At 42.6% G+C, this 25129-nt stretch overlaps 1 protein-coding gene across 1 annotated transcript in view; it reads left to right on the top strand.

The window, feature by feature from the left end:
* Positions 1-25129, top strand: part of LOC123363994 (ATP-dependent translocase ABCB1-like) — a 39084-nt gene that overhangs the window by 132 nt on the left and 13823 nt on the right. The window contains exons 2-16 of the mRNA XM_045005675.1: positions 83-274; positions 1360-1531; positions 2257-2381; positions 4508-4685; positions 6579-6692; positions 9124-9234; positions 11645-11770; positions 13802-14005; positions 14867-15037; positions 18342-18503; positions 19426-19662; positions 21122-21268; positions 22222-22326; positions 23237-23314; positions 24350-24433. Coding sequence (XP_044861610.1) covers positions 83-274; positions 1360-1531; positions 2257-2381; positions 4508-4685; positions 6579-6692; positions 9124-9234; positions 11645-11770; positions 13802-14005; positions 14867-15037; positions 18342-18503; positions 19426-19662; positions 21122-21268; positions 22222-22326; positions 23237-23314; positions 24350-24433 — 2206 coding nt within the window. The remainder of the gene's footprint in view (positions 1-82; positions 275-1359; positions 1532-2256; positions 2382-4507; positions 4686-6578; positions 6693-9123; positions 9235-11644; positions 11771-13801; positions 14006-14866; positions 15038-18341; positions 18504-19425; positions 19663-21121; positions 21269-22221; positions 22327-23236; positions 23315-24349; positions 24434-25129) is intronic.

The following is a 25129-nucleotide window of genomic DNA, read 5'->3' as shown; positions in this document are numbered from 1 at the left end:
AGCAGGGTTGAATGTGACCTGATGTGTCTAACTTATCTTGCAATATGCAATTGACCTTATGGACTTTTACTATTTACTATAGGTTTGCCTACTACTATGTGGGTATTGGTTTTGCTGTAGTGATATTGAGCACCATCCAAGTCTGGACATTTCTGACCTCAGCTGCAAGACAGACAGCAAGAATCCGACAAAAGTTTTTTTTTGCAGTACTTCACCAGGAAATAGCTTGGTTTGATATCAGCAAGATTGGAACGTTGAACACCCGACTGACGGAGTGAGAAGGGTTTATTTATCTATGCACCAGAAACCTGAGCCAAAAAGAAGTCTGATGTTTACCTTTATAGAATTAGCTACAGGGAATTTCCAGGAAACCTTTTTAACTAAGACCCAAAATATTTCTTCTATGTGAGGGAGGAATTCGTTACCAGTTTTCACTTCACTTTCAGGGTTTCAGTGACATTTCCACTGCGAGGGCTTATGCTGTGAAATGCAATATCTTACTCCTCTGACATTGGCTTGGTAGTGTCTATGAGCTATTTTGCAAACTACTGTAGATAAACAGTTCTGCTATCTCCAGCTAGTTTACAAACACTGAAAACCCTGACATTGTATGAAATGAAACTGCACTCATAGTTATAGGCACTGTTATCATTTTGAACCTGATCCAAAACCAGTTAAAATCATTAGGAATCTTTGGATCAGGTCCCATGTGCAGAGATTCAGAGGAAGGTATGATCAGGGTATGCAGAGTTTCTCCAGATTTAATGTTTGCAGGGAGGGATATGCCCAGTTTTTGGAAGATGTGAATCCTGAAGGGAATGAGAGAGGCTTGAATTTCACTAATCCTAGTTCCCACATATATAAATAACAAGAGAAAATTAGCATGACATACAATGATTTTTCAATTAATAATTTACTAACACTGTACTTGTCACTGTATAGGATGGAAAAAGGAGATATTTCTTGCCTCAAAGATCGTAAAATCTAATAACAAAATTGAAGATGATCGGATACATAGGGGAACTTAGAGGAAAAAGTAATGTAAAGGTTTTGGGATGATTTTTTTTTAATGGATTATTCCTTTTGGCTATTGCATGAATGAATTGGGTCACGTGTGAATGAGCAGGGGTAGCAATGGCAGAAGTCTCTCTGGAGGTTACATCACAAACAATGAGTTGTGATCTGCTAGTTCCTAGCCCCACAAAAAGCCATTGCTGCTGTTCAGTATCCTCGTCCAAAATTCCTACTACCCAATGATTTGAACAGTTAAACTTCTGACAAGCTTCTCTCCAGCAAAACAGAAAAATGTGTGAGGAGGAGGCATTCATCAAAGTTAACAAATCTCTTTTTAATTAACAGTGACATTAACACCATCTACGACGGCATCGGAGACAAGTTCTGTATATTTGTACAATTCTTTTCCACGTTTCTGACAGGGATTGTTATAGGATTCGTCTACGGATGGAAACTGACTTTGGTGATTTTTTCAGTTAGCCCTCTCCTTGTTGCAGCAGCAGCAGTTGGATCATTTGTAAGTGCTGAGGAAAATCAAATAAGAATTTTACCTCTAAAAACAGAGGAAATGACCCCCAAAGCAATATGACCCTAAAGTTTGGAGAGCATGGAAAGCAGCCCTTCTCCTACTCCACTGGCTCCTGCCCCAAAATTTGCAGAGCTCTGTCTACACTGAGCATGAGCGGGCAGGCATTAGCATGCCATGGAGGCCTGGACTGCTTCCAGTTAACACCACTCACCACATGGGAAGAGGATGATCAGCATTCATCAACTGTGAGCACATTAGTAGATATTGCTTGTAATGCACAGAAAAATTTACAAAATGTTTCTGTGTATAGATTGTGTTGGTTTTTGCTCCCCCTTTCCCCCACCTAAGCACTGAAAATGGTGGAGGAAGAAACAGGATTGTGACCTGTAATTAAGATAGCTAAGTTATTTACATGGCCTCCATTACTATAGTTTCTGAGTGCCACACAAGCTTCATCATGTTTAGCCTCACAACACCATGCAAGAGAGGGGATTCTCATGTTACACATGGAGAAATGAAAAACGAAGAAAAATTACTTACCCAAAGTTGCCCAGGAAAAGTGTATTGGAGTGGGGACTTGAACCCAGGTTTGCTAAATTCTAGGCTCTTTTGCTAACTGTTTGATCACCCTTTGTATCAGTACATAATTTACACCATTTAAATAGATTTTCATAAAATACTTTCCCCTTCCCCCCACCCTCCCAATTTTCCAGTTCCTGTCATCATTCACTACAAAAGAGCTGACTGCTTATGCTAGAGCAGGAGCTGTGGCGGAAGAAATTTTGACTTCTATCAGAACAGTTGTTGCTTTCAATGGAGAGATGAAGGCATTAGCAAAGTGAGTTTTTTTAACTAATTATTGATTGTACATAATATTTGGGAAAGTGATGTGGTTATTTAAAAAAAAATCAAAGATGATCAGTCAGTTTATCCCCCAGACAGCTGAGAAATTCAGATGAAGATAAATATGAGCATATGGAAGGAGATGTCTACTGTCACTCATGAATATTTGCAATCATTCAATTGACCTACATTATGGAGGGACATTGTAAGGCCCAATTTCCCTCTGACACTAACCTGAAGTTGAATTTGGAAGCTGAGGCTACAGAAAATGCAATCTTCTCTAAGGCTCCAGTCCAACAAAGCACTTATGCAAATACTTTAAGCACATGCACACTCCCACTGAAATCATCTATTAAAGTGTTTACAGTTAAGTTCATGCTTTACTGGATCATGAGCTTAGGTAAGATTTCCTATCACTTTCCTATGTCATCGACTTCAAGGGGGCTACCCACATGCTTAAAGTTAAGTATGTGCTTAGTGCTTTGCAAATAATCCTCCTCTTGATCTAATCTGAACAGCACCAATGATATCCCAGCATTATATGTGGAAGAAATTAATTGCACATCATTTTAGGATCCTTTCACTACTGCGTAAACTGTGCCATTCATTTTGGGCCTTCCCACTTTTGATCAGGGCATTTTTGTACATAATGTATGTGTCGAGAGGTTCCTACAAAGCTTCTGAGCATGTCATTGAACAATAAAATGATATGCATGTCCTCCTGAAATGTTCTGGGAACATTGCTGGGCTGAGCGGTGCTTTCTATAATGCCCTTGAGAAGCTAAAGGGGATTAGATAGCTAATGAGTGAACAGAAGCTGCTATTGATTGATGGAAAACCATAAGCTTGTAAAGGAATCACAAGCAAAAAGTTATACTTTTGGCCTGGCAATGAGTTGTTGACTGCATTATGTGAAGAAGTACTTCATTCTGTAAGTTTTAAACCTACTACCTATTAATTTCATTGGGTACCCCTGGTTCTTATATTACATGAAGGGGTAAATAAGAATTTCCTATTCACTTTCCCTTCATTCATTTTCTAGACCTCTATCATATCCTCTCTTAGTCATCTCTTTTCTAAGATGAACAGTCCAGTCTTTTTAATCTCTCCTCAGATGGAAGTTGTTCCAAACCACTAATAATTTTTGTTGCCCTTCTCTGTACCTTTTCTAATTCTAGTATATCTTATTTGAGATGGAGCAACCAGAACTGCACACATTATCTGAGGTGTGGGCATATCATGGATTTACACAGTGGCATTATGATATTTTCGCTCTTATTAGCGATCCCTTTCCGAATGGTTCCTAACATTCTGTTAGCTTTTTAGACAGCTGCTGGACATTGAGCAAATGTTTTCAGAGAATTGTCCATGATGTCTACAAGATCTTTCTTTAATTGTATCAGTTAAATTAGGCCCGATCGTTCTTTATGTATAGTTGGGATTGTTTTCCAATGTGCATTACTTTGCATTTATCAACATTGAATTTCATCTGCCATTTTGTTGCCCAGTCACACAGTTTTGTGAGATGCCTTTGTAGCTCTTTGCAGTCAGCTCTGGACTTAACTATGTTGAATAATTTTGTATCATCTGTAATTTTTGCACCTCATTGTTCACCCTCTTTTTTCATATAATTTATGAATATGTGAACAGCACAGGTCTCTGTACAGGGTCCCCAAAGGATAATTTTTCTCTCCCTGCTGTGAAAACTGACCATTTATTCCTACCCTTTGTTTCCTATCATTCTTATCCCAAGTCTTTGCTTAAGAGCCTTTGTTTAGGACCTTGGTGTGGACTTTCTGAACTGGATCACCCATGTCCACACGCTTGCTGAAACTCTCAAAGAATTTTAATAGATTGGTGAGGCACAATTTCCATTTACAAAGTTGTGTTGACTGTTCCCCAACATATCATGTTTATCTGTGTGCCTGATAATTCACTCAGAGCAGCCATGGGCCAGATCCTCTGTTGATGTAAAATCAATGAAGCTGTGTTGATTCACACCATCTAAGAATCTGGATAATTGATTTTTATGGCAGAAAACCCTGGAAGCATGAGAGGAAGCTAGGGAACTGAATGTCATCTGGGTACATACCAAATTTAACATTTATCATCTGTTTTCAGATATGATGTTAACCTGGAGAATGCTAGGAAAGTTGGAGTAAAAAAATCCATTACCACATACACATCTTTGGGTTTCACAGAGTTTATTTCATTTGGAGCCTTTGCTCTTGCATTTTGGTACGGAATCAAACTCACAGTGGAGGAGAAAGAGAATTATGACATCGGACATGTGCTAATTGTAAGTACAGCACAGTATAGTCTGATTAACTGAGGCAAACTTTTTAAAAATGGTCTATAAATTCAGTACTGCATAAAAAGATCTATAATTTCTGCTGAGGCACAACCTACCTATCAGACTAAGTCTTAAAACATGTTTTAATATAAATCAACAGAAATGTTGAATCTACATACTTAAGACCTCAAAGTTCCTAAACAAATATCTCATTTGGTCACTGTCATGCTGTCTGGAGCGATTCACGACCATGAGTGCCTACCTCAGGGCAGGCTGTCAAGAAACAGGGTAGACACCCTAAACTGGTGCTGTCTATAATTAGATTTCACCAAGCCAGTAACAAATGTGATTTCCTGGATCATTACACCAGTCTTACCATGGAGTCACAGACAGACTCTCCAGTCTATCTTGCCACACAGACAAACCCGACTTTGTGATAAAAGGTCATTTACACCAAAAATCACACCACATTCAGGTTGCTTCCAGTCCCAGAGACTAATCACTTACCCCAGATCAATTGGTATCCTAGATTTTATACCAAAGACAATGCTGGTAGACAATTCTGTAGTAAACTAACTAAAGATTTATTAGCTAAAAAAAGGTAATACGAGTTATTGAGAGATTAAAGCAGATAAAATATATGTACAAATGAGTCAGTCTATAATTTCAAATGATAGCAGAAATGTAGTGATCTGCCAGTTTTGCAAAAGTCTCTCAGTGTTCAGGGAATCTCCATCTCTATGTTCATTTATTTTGCCCTGCTAGAATCCAAACAGTGCAGAGATGAAGGATTTTTCCCTGAATCCATACTCATAGTTTTCTTCCCAAAGAAAACAAGCTGACAGGGTCAATACCCATGTGGGCTTTTCCTTTGATGGCAGAGAGTGAGGAATACATTTGGAGTCTTTGACCTTTGATCATCACACACAATGACCACTTGCTTTGAAATTAACACTTTTCTGTTAAATTCTTCATTTGCATTCCACAAGACTTCTTTCTCATTTGATGGATTATTTACTGACAGGGGCATACACTATGTGAATGTTTGCTACAGCATTATAACGGGATCCAGATAAGTGTTACTAATGCATTGTTTTCAGTGCATTAACATCCCATTAGTTTTCATGAAGTTTAAACACCAAATACATTCTTATACATGTAACAATAACTTTGCTCTATACTAATACACATGTGAATTGGCCTGGCTTCCAGCTATGCATCTGTAATCACTGAGTGAGGTCTGGGGTTTTGGCATGAGCTGGCGCCTGGTCTGCTAGTGTCACAGCCATGGGACCATCTTTCATTTTTTTAAATCCCTGCAAGGGATTTTTGTACTTTATCAAAATTTTTAGATTATTTTTCCTTTGGAAAGGAATAAGGCCCTGATCCTGCAAAGACTTAGGTATGTGCGTTATGCACTGTGAGTAGCCCCACTGACTTCTGATGAGAACTTGACTTCAGTGGAACTAGTCACAAGGCATAATGTTACGTGTGCACTTTGAAGGATTGGGGCCTCAGGAAACTGTGGATTAACTCTCTTTGAGGACGCTGAGGTTTTTATTATTGCAAAGAGATGGAGAGATGTCTAATTTCACTATTTATTCTCTTAATGGGAGTTAATGAAAACAGGAGCAATAAAAAAAGCTAATCCAACTGTTAAAGGGCATGTGGGTGCACACAATAGCTACATTCACCACGTCCTGTATCAAATCCAGCGAAAGATTAAAAACTGGGGGAGCTGGAAAAATGCAGCCTGAAATCTTAGTTTTGATTTTCTTTTTTATATTTTTTTTCTGGAAAAGCTCTTACAGAACCACCAGGATTACCATGATATTTAACACTAAGGAAACTGCAGGTCTGGAACCACTGTACACTAGCTCCTGTTTTGTTTCCCTGTAGGTATTATTCTCTCTGGTCCGTGGCGCGTTCTTTCTCGGCCAGGGCTCCCCACACTTGGAGAGTATTGCCAGTGCTCGAGGTGCTGCCTATGAATTGTACAAGGTCATCAGTAAGGTACTGTGACAGACCCAGACCAGTGGGGTACAGGAGTCTGGTAGAGGGCAAATATACTGGCCACTGGATGAACAATTTTCTGATCCCTGAGTGACCAGAGCAGGGGCTTCCCTAGAGCAATCAGGAACCTGCTAGAACTAAATAAGACCAGCGAGCTAATCAAGACACCTGGAGCCAATTAAGAACTTTCTAGAATCAATTATGGCAGGCGGGCTAATCAGGACACCTGCTTTAAAGAGGACCTCCCATCAGTTAGTAGGGGTGTGTGCAAGGAGCAGGGAGTGAGAAGCCGTGCTGCTGGAGGAGTGGAGAGTTCAAGCGTGATCAGGCTTCAGGAGGAAGATCGTGCAGTGAGGATAAAGAAGGTGCTGGGGAAGGCCATGAGGAAGTAGCTGAGGGAGTTGTGCCATCACGCAGCTGATACAGGGAACATTGTAGACAGCTGCTATCCATAGGGCCCTGGGCTTGAACCCCGTGTAGAGGTTGGGCCTGGGTTTCCCCCATCCCCCCAACTCCTGATAGGACACAGGAGGAGTTAACTTGGTCTGTGAGAAACACCAGAAGGGAAGGTCTGAATTGGAAAGGGATCTGGCCTGTCCCCAAGCCACTAGGTTTCCCCCATGCTGGCCACTGGTGAGGTTAGATGAGTGGACAGCAGGTTTGAGCATTATCAAAAGTAGCCAAACTGAGGGCTGCCATGAATCTCTGAGGCAAGCAAATCCACCTGTAAGTGCAGGACCCACCAAGGCAGATGAGGAACTTTGTCATTTAATGTCACTTTTCTAGCAGTCTGAAATTTCTGATTTATTTCTCAAAAAATTCAAAAAGTGAACGAACTGCATAGACTCAGACCACTGAAAACAAAAGTAAGACGACATTTCTCTTCATATTAAGGAGAGACGAGCCTTAACCAAAGCCCTAAATGAGCTTATTTCAAACTTGGGGGAAACTGAGATCTATAGCTCAACTTTACAGATTGGGGCCCTCGTTCCTGTTAGGTTTGTCACTCCCTCATTTATTTATTTTTTTAGAGTAAGTGGTGAAGAGCTAAGTGAAATGACATTGCTCTTTAAAACACAAGTATGTGGAGTGGACATGATTTCAGTTCAACTGCTTTTGATTTGGTGATTAACAGTACTGTTGAAGTATCAGAGGGGTAGCCGTGTTAGTCTGTATCTGTAAAAGCAGCAAAGAGTCCTGTGGCACCTTATAGACTAACAGACGTTTTGGAGCATGAGCATTCGTGGGTGAATACCCACTTTGTCAGATGCATGACAATGCATGCTGTTGAAAGCTCTGGTAATACTGTTGCTGGGGAAGAGGGATGCCACACTTTCAGTAACTAACTCTTAGAATTTTGTACAGCAGTTTGTTATATATCTGAAGTCCCAGGTTCATATTAGGTTAGAACAAAGGGTTGAGTTTTGTCCTCTGTTATGGCTATAAATGCTGATGGGTGTCAGTGAGGTTGTGTGAATATAACAAAGGGTGGAATTTTGCCCAGAGAAACTGAATTAAGGGTGATCAAACTCTGTGTAACCACCTCTGATGTTGGTTGTTCCTGACCTATTACACTAAGCAAGTCATTAGGGGACTCGCCTCAGACTACAGTAACAATGGCTATAGAGACTCAGGACTCTGTTTCCCAGATTGTCTAGAGTCCTGGATGGAGATAGAACAAGCTGGAAGCTACTACCAGAAAACAGAACTCTGAGACAAAGGGTTTGGTTTTATTTTTGGTTTTACTGGTCTTAGAGTGGAGCAGAGAGAGCCTACGGGGTCCCCTTTAAACTTCCCATTTCTACTCCAAAGAGAAATTTTGAACTCTGTTGGTGGTTACTGGGTCATTGAAAAGTGTCAGTCCAGCAGAGATCAGCAACATGGGAAGTGGAGGAGCAATTGCAGGTCAGGCTATTTAGCGCCAGGCTAATTTTCCATTGGACTTCAGACCAGGGAGCCTCAGGATGATGGTATCTTTTTTAAGAGATGAAGACTTTGTAATAAATCCCCAGTTTGTTTATTTTGCTTGTGCATTTTAAGCCAACCAACAATTACAGGCAGCATCACTCCTCCAAGAACTGATTCTCAACCCACATTCTGCCTAGGCAGATGCTGGGAGGGAGCTAAGGGATTTGGGCCCATTGTAAATGTTGAGAGATGGATGATTTAAGGTATAATAGATGATTTATTATTCTAGTTACTCCTGTTCTTTCCTTGTCCCGTATCCCAAAATGCTTTGCAGGGTATACACAAGGATTGTATTTCACTGATAGGCAAAATCCTCTGGGGTGAAATACAGCAACCATTGATCAGTTAAACTGCTATGTAGTGTTGCAGTGTTTCTTTTTTCTGTCCTAAACAACTTATCTATCAAAAGACACATCTGTAAAATCACAGAAATGTGTAATACCTTTTCAAAATCTCTCTCCAGCACCGTCTTCTAGATAGCAGTGCCAAGGAAGGATACAGACCAAACAAGCTCAAAGGAGAAATTGAATTCAAAAACATCCATTTCAGTTACCCATCCAGACCTGATGTTAAAGTAAGTGATCTTTTTAAATTCATCTTTGCAGTGAAGAGCTGCTGCCATTATCTGTGTGACCAAAAAGAAAACTGATATTTTATCAATTTAATGTATTTATTTTAAAACAGTATTTTTTAAAGTGCCCATCCTGTACTCTGGGTATTTATGTAGCACAGTGTAGTCTAGTTGAAAGAACATTGGGTGAGGACTCAAGAAACCAGGATTCTATTCCCAGCTCTGCCATTGTCCTGCAAAGTAACACTTGGCAAGTCACTTCACCTCTCTCCCTCCATTTTCCCCATCTGTAAAATGGGGATAGTAATACTGACCTCCTCTTTAAAGTGCTTTGAGATATATGGATGAAAAGTACTATGTAAGAGCTAAATGTTATTATACTAGTTATAAAAATACAACAATAAAGAAGGATGAATGTCCTCCCAAAACTAAAGCTTTGTCTTCACCACCATCATCCACTTTTTCTTCATTTTCACTTGCTGGAAAAAGTAAGGGAGAACAAATGGGGCTTACAGCATAACCTGAAGGTGAGTAAATTTGGCCTCCGGTGAATTGAATCAGAAGCAAATTCTTCATTCAAGCTCACTCACCAACAATGCCTCACCTCCAGCCCTCATGTGGTTAAACCCAGAAAGCTGTTTGTGTCTGCGCTTCAGAAGATCTCAGCTGCTGTGATATCCCATGTGGGGAGAGGTAATCTTGGAGATAGCCAGGACTCAACCTATTTTAAGGCTTATTGGTTAAAGCCATTATTCTAAATCACTCCAGACAATGAAATGGAAGCCAGTGCAGATCACAGAGCATGGAGGCAAGATTCTCCCTACAGAAAATGCCCTCTAAGAAACAGACTGCCATGCTCTCCACCGGCTGAAGTTTGTGAGGGGAGTCATCTTGTTGTACAGTCCCATGTATGGTATTTTGCAGTAATCCAATATTTCTCTCTGGATTGACATCTGTACCAGAACTGAAAGTTCAGAACCTTCTGGCCAAGTGTAAAAGACAAACAAAATGCTATTAGCCGCTACTGCTTCCTGCGTGCAAAAGCAGCTCTGGATCCAACAGGTTACGAACTCACTTGAGTGTGCTGCTGTTAGCTCTGCCATTTCTTCTGATGGGTTCCTCCAACCTACAACCATAAACTCAGTCATCTCTGAGGTGAGTCACAGCTGACTTGCCTGCCTCAAACCTACCCTGTAACTTGCTGGCTAAGCCAGTCAACTTCTCCCAGCTGGGTCTGATGAAACAGAGACCTAGAGCTATATTATCTGAATACTGAAGTCAGCATAGTCTGTAATGTCTCAGTGTCTTCCCCTAATGATCTTGCATACAAATTGAGCAGGAGGGTGACAAGATAGAATCCTACATCACTCTACACAAGAGAAATCCTGGGCTGGATGAGTCACAGTTTGGGGCTGTGGCTGGAATGGGATGGAGCCATTCCAGAATGATTCCATCCATCCCTTCTAGACTCCACCCTGTTTCAGCAGTGGCTCATTATCAATGGTATCAGAGGTAGCTGGCAAAGCTAAAAGAATCATCCTGAATACCTGGTTCTCATCAATCACCAGCCAGAGATGATCAACAGACCAGATCAAGGCAATGTCCATTTAGTACCTAAATTTGGAATGAACCGGGTCACAGAGAGCTGAAGACTCTAGTTATTATCAGCATTACCTTGACATGCCCTTTCCTGCCTTACCTAAAAAGGGAGATTAGAGCTGGGATGGTCGTGATGAGAAATGATGTTAAAGGGGTGGAGAATGATGGTCAAGCAAACACCAAAGCTTATCCACTATTAGCTTACTGGAAAACTGGAGCTCTTCTGGTATAGTATAAGGAGACAAGAACAATATTACTGTTTTTATCTTCTATTACAAAAAAATGTGTAGTCATAAATCAGCCTAAATATACATAAGAGTTCCCATAGAAGACAAATATTTGGTCACTAACAATATTAGACATTCATAAGATGGGATAAACAGACTGAAGTAAAATGTTCCTAAATGTGAACATAGCAACAAAAGTGTCATTACTCCATAACTAATTCCTCTCTAGTAAATTCCAGAGATTGTCGAATCCTGACCCTTCATTCCATTGGGGATATTACAACACCCACTTTGTTTTCAGAGCCAAAGGGTTTTTCTTAGGGCAGTCTTTATAGAATAAGAATAGAACAAAGCAAGATTGTTATTAGTAATAAAAACTTTTTCTTGTCATCTTCAAAGTGCTTTCCAACCCGGATTGGAACAAAGGACTGAAAGCAGGCCTGGGAGTTCAATACACTGTTAGACCAGACCTCTCATTATTGGCTTGATCATGATGCCAAGCATCTTAATAGACCTTTTTCTAAACAAACCATTTATTTAAGCAGCTCTATATTTATTGGACTAACATATAAAAATGATATTTCCAGATTCTCAAGGGCCTGAACCTGAAAGTTCAATCGGGGAAGACCATCGCTCTGGTTGGCTCCAGTGGCTGTGGCAAAAGTACTGCTATTCAGCTGCTACAGAGATTCTATGATCCAGTCCAAGGAGAGGTTAGTTTGGATGAACTGTCGATATTCCAGGCTACTAGGATGAAGATTAATTTCCTGACTAGATTACACCTATACTTTAAAAGGATATTACACCAAATTGGATTCTTAAAATAACAAAAGATCAGGGAAGGCTCCAGGCCCCAGCACGCCAAGCACGTGCTTGGGGCGGAATGCCGCGGGGGGGCGCTCTGCCGGTCGCCGGGAGGGCAGCAGGCAGGCAGCCTTCGGCGGCATGCCTGCAGAGGGTCCGCTGGTCCCGCGGCTCCAGTGGACCTCCTGCAGGCGTGCCTGCTGAGGGTCCACTGGTCCTGCGGTACCACTGAAGCCGTGGGACGAGCAGACCCTCCACAGGCACGCCTGCGGGAGGTCCACCGGACCAGCGGGACCGGTGACCGGCAGAGTGCCCCCTGTGGCATGCCACCGTGCTTTGGGTGGCGAAATGTCTAGAGCCGCCCCTGCAAAAGATACGTAGCATCCAAAGAAATTCTAAAACAGATTTTTCATTACTTGTATGCCATGAGGATGAGAATATTGTAAAAACTTAGATAGGACTTTACTGACATTAAGGGAAGTCAAAATTTGTATTTAAATATTCAGGGAGAAAAGGCAAATGCGTCACATTTATTGAAAATACAACAGTTAGCATATGCTTTTTAGTATCTCTCTCTCACACACACTCTCTCTGTCTCTCTCTCTCTCTCTCCTGCCAGTTGATGTTTATAGTTACCAGTTTGTTGTAGCTCGAGTCAATCTAACGGCCAGTTAGATTGAGCATGAGTCTCGATCCGATGCTCCCAGGCTTTGCAGGACTGAACCCAGAGTTCTGTGGCACAACAACCCAGCTTTGCAGTTGTAAATTCCTATTTGAGTCCATGCATTTTGCAATGTCATCCTGTCCTTAAGTGGTGTTAATCTTGGGGTTTTCTGCTATTATCATTTGATGGTTATTGTCAGGCTTCCCATTGTTATCTCCTATTTGTTGTCTCACTTTCTGAGGTGCCTGCCTCACCTTAGAGGTTGTCAATGCTGCTAACATATTTAGCATTGGATACAATGGCTGTTTTCTGATTGTCTCCTGTCTTTCCAAGTCTCTCACTTTTTCTTGACCATCTGGACCTTTGTCATGGCTTTCTTTGACACCTTATCTTTTCCTGATGCATGCATTCCTCATTCACACAAACAATCTCTTACAGAAACCTTCAAAGGTATAGAGAAGCAGTATTTTATATTCAGCAGAATACATTATAAATCAAGCCTAGCTAAATCTTATAACTTAAACAATTCCCACTGGTGCTTCAGGCCCTCAACATCTCTCTAATCTCCTTAACATAGATACAATACAAGATCCTGTCTCTTACTTACTAAAACCTTAAAACAAAGAAATGTATATTTAACTAGAGTCCCTAATTTGTAATACATATAGGAAACTATAGTAGACATTATAACTTATCCAAAAACAAAAGGGTGACCATAATCAGTCATAAGGATTGTTCTGGTCTGTCATTCCTTTCTGCTATTCAAAAAGGATGGCTGGCAGGATGAAATCAAATCATACATTAATTCTCATAGTACAATTATAAAACACTGCTCCTACAATATCCTTTTTGTTTAACCTTCTCCTTTCATTCTTCTAGTCTGAGGTGATTGTGAAGATATAGTTTTAATTTTTCCTTGTCATTTTGTTTAAATGTTATTGCTTTATTCTATGTGAAAAGCTGCTAAACAAATATTGAAGTCAGTTATTATACATCTCTACCTCGATATAACACTGTCCTCGGGAGCCAAAAAATCTTACCGCGTTATAGGTAAAACCGCATTATATCGAACTTGCTTTAATCCACCGGAGTGTGCAGCCCCACTCCCCCGCAGCACTGCTTTACCGCGTTATATCCATATTCCTATTATATCGGGTCTCGTTAAATCGGGGTAGAGGTGTATCATTATTATTATTATTATTATATCATTATAACAACTAATTATTTGAAACATAATACATTTCCTCTAACTCTTCATTTATGCCTTTCCACTCAGATTACCTTAGATGGACGAGATATTCGGACCCTTAATATAAAGTGGCTAAGAGAACGTATTGGCCTTGTAAGCCAGGAGCCTATTTTGTTTGCTACAACAATAGCTGAGAACATTCGCTGTGGCAGAGAGGGTATTACTGATTCTGAAATTGAGAAAGCAGCTAAAGAAGCCAATGCTTTTGATTTTATATCCAGACTGCCTGATGTGAGTTGATGTAATTTGAGCACCGTATAACTGTGACAAATTCTTTGGTTTCTCTCTCTCTCAGTTCTTCTGAATTTTTGTGGCCCAAATTCTCTGCTGGTGCAAATAGATGGTGCTTTACTAGCTTTTCACTGATGTTTTGTCATTTATTCCAATTGACAATTTCACCCACAGTGTTCTTAATTTACAATACTAACTGTATGTCATGTGGCAACATTTTTAATAGGGTGGATAAGGAATTTCTATGGACAATGAGAGATTTTTTTTCAATTTATCAGATTGTTTTTATTCTGTTTTCTTCTGCTAGGTATTATCTATCTTTTTCTACTTCCAATATTCCCATCTTTTTTGTTTTTTTGTTTTTGTTTTTTGTTTTTAAACTGGTTTTGCTTGGCAAACAAAATTGCTTTGTGTCCTGAGTAGTCACTGGTTAGTATTGTTAGCCAAACAAATAGCTGGATTCCTTCAGCCAGTTCTAGTTTGTCTGGTTTTTTTCACTTCAATTGCTGCTTTTTATAATAATTGAAAAATCTAATTTTAGAGTACCTTTTTTAAGCTAATAGAAAACCATCACACCACATACTAATTCCTAGCCAACTAGAAGGTGAGACAGAGACAAAACTGTAAACCAATCATTAGGAATTTTAAACTGTCCTCTGCCTCAAGGTGGGAAAAAACACTGAATGTAATTGGCCAAGACACTTCTTTAGAAGTAATTATTCTTAAAGCGTTTATTGGAGCATCCATCATAAAACTTTTAAAAGAGGGAATTTCTGTATGTGATAGTAACAGTAAGATGGGGGTGGGGGTGTAAAAGGATTTCAACTGACCGCTTCTGCAATCTCGATACTCCTCTCTCAGAAACTTAACACCATGGTGGGGGAAAGGGGAGCTCAGCTGAGCGGAGGGCAGAAACAGCGAATTGCTATTGCCCGTGCCCTGGCAAGGAATCCCAGGATTCTGCTGCTGGATGAAGCCACGTCTGCTCTGGACACTCAGAGTGAATCTATTGTGCAAGCAGCTCTTAATAAGGTAGGAATCCTGTTGCTAGAGTTATCAATCAGTATTAAGAAGCACAACAACCATATGGCAAGCTTGACATTAAAGGCTATAGCATGCCATCTGTTTTTAAGCACAGCTCTCCGCTGGTTTCGAGGAGGGCATTGAAATCAATAGGGATGCATGCTCAAATTTTGGTGTCATGATATGACCCTGTAATATTTAATCAAAACTCCATTAAGCAATCTCAGGGTGCTGAGCCTTATATTCTACATAGATAATATCAATATTTATACTGAATTACACACACACACACACACACACACACAGTCACTCTACATGAAAAGAACATTAAGGTTCCAAAGTCAAGCCCTCAAAATGTAGGGAATGACAGAATTAAAGTTTCCTGGTCAACATTAATTTGGTCCCCTTGTGTGTCTGCATTAGGGGACAGTCGTCAGTTACATGATCCCATACTATTTTTTCCACAAGACCCCCTGCTTCATTCAGTGCAGAGGATGGTGCTATTCAACATTCAGTGCTAGTCAATATTTCTTTTCATCCTCAGCATTCAGTGGATGGCCCCATGCCATTCAAACCCTGCTGTGAAAACAGAATTATTAACTTCCTCATGGGCTTTTCTATACCTCTCATCACTCTAGTATCTGAGTGCTTCATAAACACTAATGAATTTATCTTCACAACACTCCCAACAGGTAAGGTGGTAGTATTACTCCCATATTAGAGAAGGGGAACTGAGGCACGGAGACGTTAGTGTTGAAAGTGCATACTACTTTTGGGTGCACTATCTGTGATGCCCAGGACTCAATATTTCAGAGAATTTTGCATTATACAGTGCTAGATATGTTAAAAGCACATCTCCCATTGACTTCAGTTGCAGCCGTGAATGCTCAGCACAGAGACATGTCTAGAATCCAATTCTCTAGGGCAGTATTCAGCTGCTGCAACAATAATGAGACCATCCTTTCTTTTCCTGCAATCCCCTGTCTCATTCACTACACACCTTACAACAGGGCCTCCCAGAGGTGGGGAAAAGTGGGTCAATTTGCCCCAGGCCTCGGGCCCCGCAGGGTTCCCCAGGAGAGTTTTTCAGGGCCCCTGGAGTGGGATCCTTCGCTCACTTCGGGGGCTCGAAAAACACTCATGGAGCCCAGGCCCCCGGAGATTCTGCTCCTGGTCTTCACCGGCAGCGGGTCCCTCCGCTCCGGGACCCGCCGCCAAAGTGCCCCGAAGACCTGGCTGCACTTCAGCGGCGGATCCTGCTTCAGTGGTAATTTGGTGGCGGGCGGCCCCCATTGCGGGTCTTCGGGGCACTTCGGCGGCAGGTCCCAGAGTGGAAGGACCCCCCGCCTCCGAATTACTGCCGAAGCAAGGGCCCCCCACTGCCGAAGACCCCAGTCCCCCGGAATCCTCTGGGCGGCCCTGCCTTACAACTTCTGCAACAAATAAGGCAGGTTTCCTGCAGACAAGAGCATCCTTTACTGCATAACTTTGATTCCTTCCATAATCACTGTTCATTCTGCTCTCCCTACTCTTGTTTCCTGTGCTGGTGTCACAACCCAATGGCCCCCTCCCCTTAGGGAGGTCCCTGGGAAGGCAGATTAGCACTGTATATTGCTAATGCTGTTGCAAGCATGACAAAGCATTTTGGGGAGGATTAAAGGTGTGTGAGTGGAGAGTGGAAGGGTTTTTTTAGGTCACAAGAGGCCGAAGAGGGGGAGAAGAAAAAGAAAAGAGCAGAGAACAGGTTAATTCAACACTGCAATTAACAAGCTCAGTTTGAAGATAAAACACTGTCCTCCACCCAACGACACTGCTCGCAGCCAAGACTTGGCTGACAGCCGAGAAAGACGGGGGCCTGAAAATTGCCCAAGCGGCCATGAAAAACCAATTACACAGACCTGCACCTGCAGGACAGCAAAACCAGCAAAGAGGAAAACAAAGCCCAGGGCTGCAGAGGCTGAAAACACAGACGAGACAACACGAGTGGGAGCCAGACAGGCGTCCCTGGAGCTGGGATGCTTTGGGAAAGGGAAAAAAACCATATCAAGCCTGTTTGAACTGGTACAAAGAGCACCGGAATAGAGGGCCCTGACTGAAACCACCCCCAAAGAAGCCCAGGACCCTCCTGAGAGCTGGGACAACTTGGAGATTACAGTGGATCCCTGGGACGACCTGGGCCCAGGGCAAGAACTCCCGTCCACCCCTTCCCCTCTTCTTCTTACTTTACACCCAGGCCTGGCCAGCTTTGGGTAGTGCTTGTGTGAGTATGAAGGTGGGTTAGGGCTTGGGGCCCTAATGCTTTCTCTCTTCCCTTGAGTGACGTGGGAGCATTCCCAGCACTCTCTGCTGTATTTTATTTTATTAATAAAGCTTTAAAATTTAAACACTTTATGTGTTACGTCATCTCCTCCTCCCCAAACAATCCTGCTGCGTCAGCCCGATCACCTGACGCTCCAGGTAGATTGTCACACTGGGGATCACAACTCCCCCTGACTATAGGGAGGAGAAATTGTAGGGAAAGTCCTGCTCAGCCCCTACAATCCTGGGCAGGAACATGCTTAGTCACTGTGTGGGGATGGTGCATGTGCACTCCTGTCATACAATGCAGCAAGCTCAGACTGTTTCTTTGGGGAATTTAGCTGCTGAACTCTAATAAGTCTCTACTGAGCACATGCAAATTGAGATGTTCAGAGCCTCATATCTCTGCCCCCCAAATTTGGGCAGATTTTCATGGGAATGGTAAAAGGCACATCCCTGATACCAGTGAGCCATGCTCATCTCCTCCAAATTTCATATCCCTGCTCTCAAGCATTTAGGTGATAAAGCTTCTCAATTAAACAGTTATAAGAATTTTTTAATATGGGCATAACAACATTATTTTCTCTAACCTCATTCTGAGAAATCATTGAACCATTTTTGCTAAAATAGGTGGGGGGGGGGGAGGAGAAGAAGCTGAGGCAGATATCAGCATGGAAAGTTTCATCCCAAATAATTAAATCTTGGCAAAGTTATAAGCATCTGACAACAGGTCTTACAATTGGAAGTGTCAGGCAACCTTAGCTATAGGTAGTGAGTACCTGCACAGCCTATAAAATTAATCCACTTTCCCCTGTCATTATTATAAATGTGGATTTTGTAATCAGAAGTGTCCTTTGGTTATTAAATCAGACAGCAGGCATGGAAATATTGATCAGCTATAGAGGATCAGCAGGGCTTTTACGCTTGTATTTTCCACACTGTTAGGTAGGGATATTCTGGGGCGGGGGGTTCACCACATTTTAAAATAAATCTCTCTGTTTTTTCCCCCGGTAAGGCTAGGGCTGGACGTACCACCATTGTGATAGCTCACCGGCTCTCCACAATCCGAACAGCTGACATTATCGCTGGATTTCACAACGGTGTTGTTGTTGAACAGGGAACACACAGTGAACTCATGACACAGAAGGGTGTCTACTATTCTCTTGTGATGCAGCAGGTAATGAGATGTGATAGAGCACTCCTGACTAAATGCTTCAGATTTACTGGCCATCTCTCTACTCCAGAAAATTATCTGCATATCTCACTCACAGGTGCTGATTTTTGAATTTGCTGGAGGGTGCTCCTCTCCGTCCCCCTCCCCCTCTCTTGTGACCTGTGGGCAGGGCTTCGGGGGTGAGAGGGAGGGAAGCTAGGCAGGGGTGGCACCTCTGGGCAGAGCACAGGTGGGCCTCGGGGAAGAGGCTGAGCAACAGCGGGGCCTCTTGTTCGAGTGCGATGGGGCCTTGGGGAGGAAGAGGCCAATCGGGGGAGAGGCCTTGGGGTGGAGTGGTGGGTGGGCCATTGGGGAAGGGCCACAGTCCAGGCGCTGGGGCCCACAAAAGATTATCCAGCCCTGCAAGTGCTGAACACCCCCTATTTTTTTTGGTGGCTGCTTGAGCCATTGAGCACCCACAGTGTTGACGACTATGATCTCACTCATACTATTGCTGACACATGCAGGTTCTGCACTCAAACAGCTGGGCCATTTTCACTTTGCAGTTTCTGCATATTTTCTAGTTTAGTGAAAGTTGATCAGTCAATCTTGTTTCTGAGTTGGAAGTGGTTGTTTTTCACCGGTAGCTTCACATTTACACAGTGTAATGAGTCAAATATAACTGAGCAAAAGAGGTGGATGACATCATCACAGAACTATATAGATAGTGCGGGGGGGCATACAGAGCCAAATTCTCTGCTGGTGTAAGTTGCAACTGCACCAACTTATACTGGCAGAATACTTGACCTATACAAACTACCATATGAAAGTGACAATGTAACCAAAGTGATGGTGGTTTTGTTTGTTTCCATACCAAGTACATGTTCCTTTCCCTTGCTACAAACTGTCTTGTGACTGTGTATCACTGTTCCTTGCTTGTCACTAGGGTCATGGTGGAAACACTCAAAAGATGTCAGAAAGCGATGAAGAGACAGAAGATGAAGACTATGAGGAAGAGGATTTAGATGATCTCAGGATGGAGAATCTGACTGATCTTGGTGGTTTTGAAAAACCAGGAATCACTGAGATGGGAAGCATTCCTAAGAGATCCGGAAGGCATACAAGCAGAAAGACTTCTTCTAAGAAAACGTCGTCTGAAAAGAAGAAAACAAAGGAGAAAGAAGTTAGTGTTACAATTCAGTTTAATCCTAAAGTTTAGTGATAGCTTGTGAGAATAGGAACAAAGGTCATTCTATTTTCTTTTTTAAAAAGATCTTAATCCATGTCACCTTTGCTATGATTCTGTCATATGCAGCATTGACCTGGGCGAATACTTGAATTGGGAATCTTCAGGGAAAATACAGGTGTAAACAAATCAGTCTTGAGACAGATCCTAGCTCCTGTCCCGCAGGACTAGCTGGGCTTGGCTCCCTACTCCTCAGAGGTTGCAGCACTGCTCAGATTTGGCCTGGCTCCCCTGATGGGCCAAATTTGTGAGAGTGGTGTTGTGACCATGTGCATCTGGTCAGAAAGCCCAGAGTGGGAAGCTGAGCCCAGCCAGCCCTGTGATCCTTCAACACATTCAGATGACCCAATTTTGGGTAACAACCTACCAGTGAAGAAACCCTCTTCTAGGAGCTCTTTTTATATTATAGTACAGTCTACTGGTAGAACATGATGCAAACAGTAAGCAGCAACTGGATCCATTCTTACAATGTATCGCCCAGAAGTCCAGAACACACTTTTTTTATCAATTCATAAATGTTGCATTTGGGCCTTGTCAGAGGAAATACGGTAGATGGCAAGATACATGGCTTCAGAATTCATACTGTTTGCAGTAAAGTGAAGAAATCAGATTGAAAGACATGAAATTATTGATGTCACAAAGTTCAGCAGGTTTGTATGGTTAAAGTGTGGGCAGGCTTTTCCAGTATCTGTAACACAGGCAAAGATAATCAGGCGAGGCCATCACAACTGGCTCAGAACCTCATTTAATAATTTGTACCAGTTCTTATGTTTTCATTTCATTTCCCACAACTTCCTCAACAAATGTATGGACATTTTGAATAGCTCAGTGAAGCTGAATTGAGCTGCCATGTGTTTTTCAAGGGAGATGAAGCCTAAATCACTGTTTCATATGTGTTTCCATGCATATGGTAATGATTCATGGTCTGTATTTTGTAAAAGACAAAACAGACTACCTGACATAAGTCAACCCAATTGTACTACTGCAAACCCACTAGCATTTAGCAGAGGCTGAACTAGACTGATTTTTTTGTGCTCAGAACAGTGAGACTTTTTAGGTCGTTATAATGATTCATGTGTTAGGGTCAGTGACCATGGACTGCAACTTTATCTGACATTTCACTGAACTATGTAGTCCCCATCCCACCCACCCCCCAGTTAGCCTTTTGTTAAATTGATGCCTGCAGATTTTTTTTTATTTACAATTGCAGTTTTAAGACCTTAAATTACAGAGCGGCAAATCTTCAGTACGTTTGCTCATTCAGTGTGTACATTGGAGGCTGGGGTGAATTATCTGTGAACAGTTGCTAGGACAGTTTACTGATTTACCCCCTAGCTGAGGAAATTATCATGTTCCACAACTTTCAGTGAACAGCTGAATTTTATCTCTTATGTAGGAGGAAAATCTCCCTGCTGTGCCTTATTCCAGAATTCTGGCTCTCAACAAACCTGAGTGGCTGCATATATTCTTTGGCGTGATTGCTGCTGCCTTCTCTGGTGGCGTCCACCCTGCATTTTCTGTTATATGTGGAAAAATAATTGGGGTAAGTATCAAAACTGTATGGTAAACTAACTTGAACCAGGCACAAATGCAGAACTTTAAATCCTGCCCGACCCTCCAGCTAGTCCTCTCTGGTGATGCCTTAGAGCCTCCTTCTACTCCCACTGTCACTGAACTCTACTGGAGTCTTTCCATTGACTTCAGTAGGAACTTGATCAAGCCCTTAATCTCCTCTCCCCACTTGGGACTTCTTGCCTATTTTCCAGCCCCGTATTTGGAATGACTTCACCTTTCCAGAGAAGCAAATCACCTTCCCTTATCAAACTCAGTTTTCATTTACCCTGCTCCACTGTTGTGCAGACTCCCTGCCTTGTACTTGACCCTGCTCTTTGCATTGTACCCGTTCTCTTCGGACAGTAAGCTCCTTCAAGGTACCTTGCATTCCAACATGTTTGTAAGTACCAGAGACATCCATGGAACTGTCTGAATAATTAACCCCTTGATTCCTGAATCATTGAGGGAAGAAATGGAGTCTTCCTTTGGATTCCAGTATATGATTGTTGGAAGCTGTTGGGAGTTGGAGCAGCAGCCAGGGAGAATGGTTGGAGCAAGATGTTAAGGGAATCTTTTATCTTCAGGCAAGAGAAGAGGGGTGTTGTAGTCAGCTGGAGGGGAGGTTGATGGTCTGACGGAGTGACGACATTCAGTGGAAGGCAGATGAGAGCTGGTGAAGTGGCAGCCTGGAGGCAGGGTTTAGTGGAACTGCAGCTCACAGGCAAATGAGGGGAGGGTCTGGTGGAGGGTTAGAGAAGGAGCAGCTGATGAGAGGCAGGTCAGCTGGGAGAGGTGGAGTGACCTCCTGGCCAGCAACAGAAAGCTGAGGGGTGGCAGAAGTCAGGTGCTGGGGAAGAGCTGAGAGAAGGTGAAGTTCAATAGCTTCTACAGTGTTTCCTGAGCTATTGTAACTGGTGGTCACTTTGTGCTTTTCTTACTTAGGCTTTTCAAGAAACAGATCCTGAAAAAAGGAGCAAAAACACCACGTTGCTTTCTCTAATGTTTCTTGTCCTGGCAGTGATCAGCTTAGTAACACATATCATCCAGGTAAACTTCACTACATTGAAAAGTCAAAGCTGAGTATCTGGTCACATACATTATGGTCCAGATTTTCAGATCTCGTTGAGAGGTATGTTGGGGACATAGTGCAACTTTGTATTCACTACAGGGCTGCCCAGAGGATTCAGGGGATCTGGGGTCTTCAGCGGCGGGTCCCGGAGCAGAAGGACCCCACCGCCGCCGAATTGCCTGTGACCCGGAGTGAAAGAAGCGAGAGTTTTCTGGGCTCCCCGGAGCAAGTGAAGGACCCTGCTCCAGGGCCCCCAAAAACTCTCATGGAGGCCCCTGTGGGGCCTGAGGCCTGGGGCTAATTGCCCCACTTCCCTGCCCCAACCCCCTCCCCCCCCCGGCCATGATTCACGATGTTTCTTATAAACTGTTCCAGAGTCAAGCCACTGAATGGCTCAAGTGGCTGATATGGAATACAGAGCCTTACACTTCCCGATTGCTAGTTACCAAGCAGCCCAAGGCAGCAATGCCTGAAAGATGCTGCTGACCATTCTGTGTCCTAGGGGAAATGCGTTTGGGCACAGCCCAGTTCCACTACATTGCTGTGTACGCTACAAAAAACACCGTCCCAGTCGGCACTGTTAGATAGCAGTGTGAGTAGTGAGGCTAAGGAAGGGAAGGTGACTCCACTGCTGACCTCTACTGCTGGCTGCGGAAGTATGTGGGTGGGTCAGTACGATGAAACTTCAGTTTCCAGGAATGTGTGTGGTACCTTTCACCAGCTTTAAACTAACATCTGAAACCATCTCCCAAAACACTGTGTAGGTTCTGTAAACTGTGTGGCTGAACGGTTGAAATATCATCACATTCACAGCAGGTTGTTCAAAATATGACTGTACAGCCCAGCACATACAATTCAACTGTTCTATTTCCCATTCTCCCTTTTCAGGGATTCATGTTTGGAAAGTCTGGGGAAGTTCTGACCAAGAGATTGCGATCTTTGTCATTCAAAGCATTGCTTCAGCAGGTACCGGCCTCGTTTCTGGGTCAGAGCGATAGACAGCAAATATGCAGCACTCCTGCCATGTGAGCCAGGTGGCTTTTGTGGGGTGATATTTGTATAACACCATGAAAATTCCTGGTTCCCTGCGGCCTGTGTAGAGCCTCCCTCCAACATGGCTTCGAGAGAACCCATCCTTTTAGTGACACTTCAACACTGCGCAAGTGGCAAGTCTGTGAGCACACGTGCGAAACAAAATAAAGCAAAAGCATGTACAAATTAACTCAGTGCTGGTAGGAGAGCTGTCTAATTTTGATGCCATCTCTTTCATTATCGACCATGCTGAAGAGTGTATAAAACATGCATGTATCTGAGTGCATTGGTATATTTGCAAAGATTAACAAAACAGAAGATAAATCTGTATCTGACCCTGATGGTCATGATATAAATGTTTAGATAAATAGGTTTAGGTCTGTTTGCATCCAACTCCATAGCAAACAGACCATATCATAACAGGTGTAGGTTCTCAAAGCATTATCTTTGCTCACTAGAGTGGTTTCTCTAGTCAAGATGACCAGCTGGATCAGGACTGATTTACAATAATACTATTGCAACATGACTGTCCTTGGATACTCCCTCCTGATGGATCCCTGGGAAAGGACACACCTCTCTTTGTTCCTTGCTGAGGATTCTCTGAGGGTGAACACTTAGGCACCCTGCACACCCATTGGTAGCGCTTGGTATCACAGGGTTCTGCATATGCACAGGAGCATTCTAAGGGGATAGGGGAGGAGAGGGAAAATGACCAAAAAACCCAAATGTTCTGCGGGTAAGAATAGTTTATTTTAACATTGTTTTGAGTTTATCTGACAAATGTTGCTCATCACAGAAGAAGAGTGAGTATCTTAGTGCTTATGTTGGCTCTCTCTCTCCCCCACGCACACGTGCTAGTCAAGCTTTAAATGTCCACACATTGTACTAATGACCCTGACCAGTCTGAGTTACGGTAAGAAGATTTCACTTGCAAAAGCAAAAATAACGGAACCGTCTATTCCCTTGCAGGAGATTGGCTGGTACGACGATCCTAAAAATGCCATAGGGGTTTTGTTAACCAGACTAGCTACGGACGCTTCACAAGTCAAAGGGGTATGTGTGTTTTTGTTTTTACGTTTTGCTTGCAACTATGAATTGCAGTGTTGGCAAGGGGCGATGAAGTTATTTTGGAAAACGAGTTGGTAAATCTACTCTAGAGGCTCTCTGACACATTTAAATAGTCTTGGAAACAGTTTCACTGGTCCCAATTAATGACGATTACTAAAGCTTCAGCAGATGTTCTTACACCTTCCATTTCCTTGCTGTAAGCGACTAAGTAAACAACTTAGTAACTTTAAAATTAAGCCATGTCCAAGGGCCAGTGTAAGCACTTCTGCACCACTTAAACTGCCTGATGGATCAAAGTCTTCCATGTATCAAGTGGCCCTAAAGTCCCACTTCGGTTGCTTGGAGAGGCTGTAGTTGTAGGAGAATTGCATTGCAGTCAATGCCCTGAGCTCATGTTGATGTGGGTAGATTTGTTCTTCCCAGCTCTGTCCACTACTCTTCATACACAGGAAGCCTGTTTATGTGGGCTTTCTGGGGTGAAGTGAATTGTCATTAATACAGAGTATCAGTGATGGCAGAAGCACAAGGGACTGTGTGACTTTTGGGAGTGGGGTAGGATAGGAGCCACTGAAAATCCTGCATGTAAGTGGCCAATTCTGCAGAATTTGCCAATCTCCCCTTTCCTCCCCACCACACGACCCCATCAAAAAAATTCTGAAGAAAAAAATCAGTCATACTTTT

This window comes from Mauremys mutica, chromosome 2 (genome assembly GCF_020497125.1).
Source record: "Mauremys mutica isolate MM-2020 ecotype Southern chromosome 2, ASM2049712v1, whole genome shotgun sequence".
Taxonomy (NCBI): Eukaryota; Metazoa; Chordata; order Testudines; family Geoemydidae; genus Mauremys; species Mauremys mutica.
The sequence above is the reverse complement of the archived record's forward strand: the minus strand, read 5'-3'. Positions and strand labels throughout refer to the sequence as shown.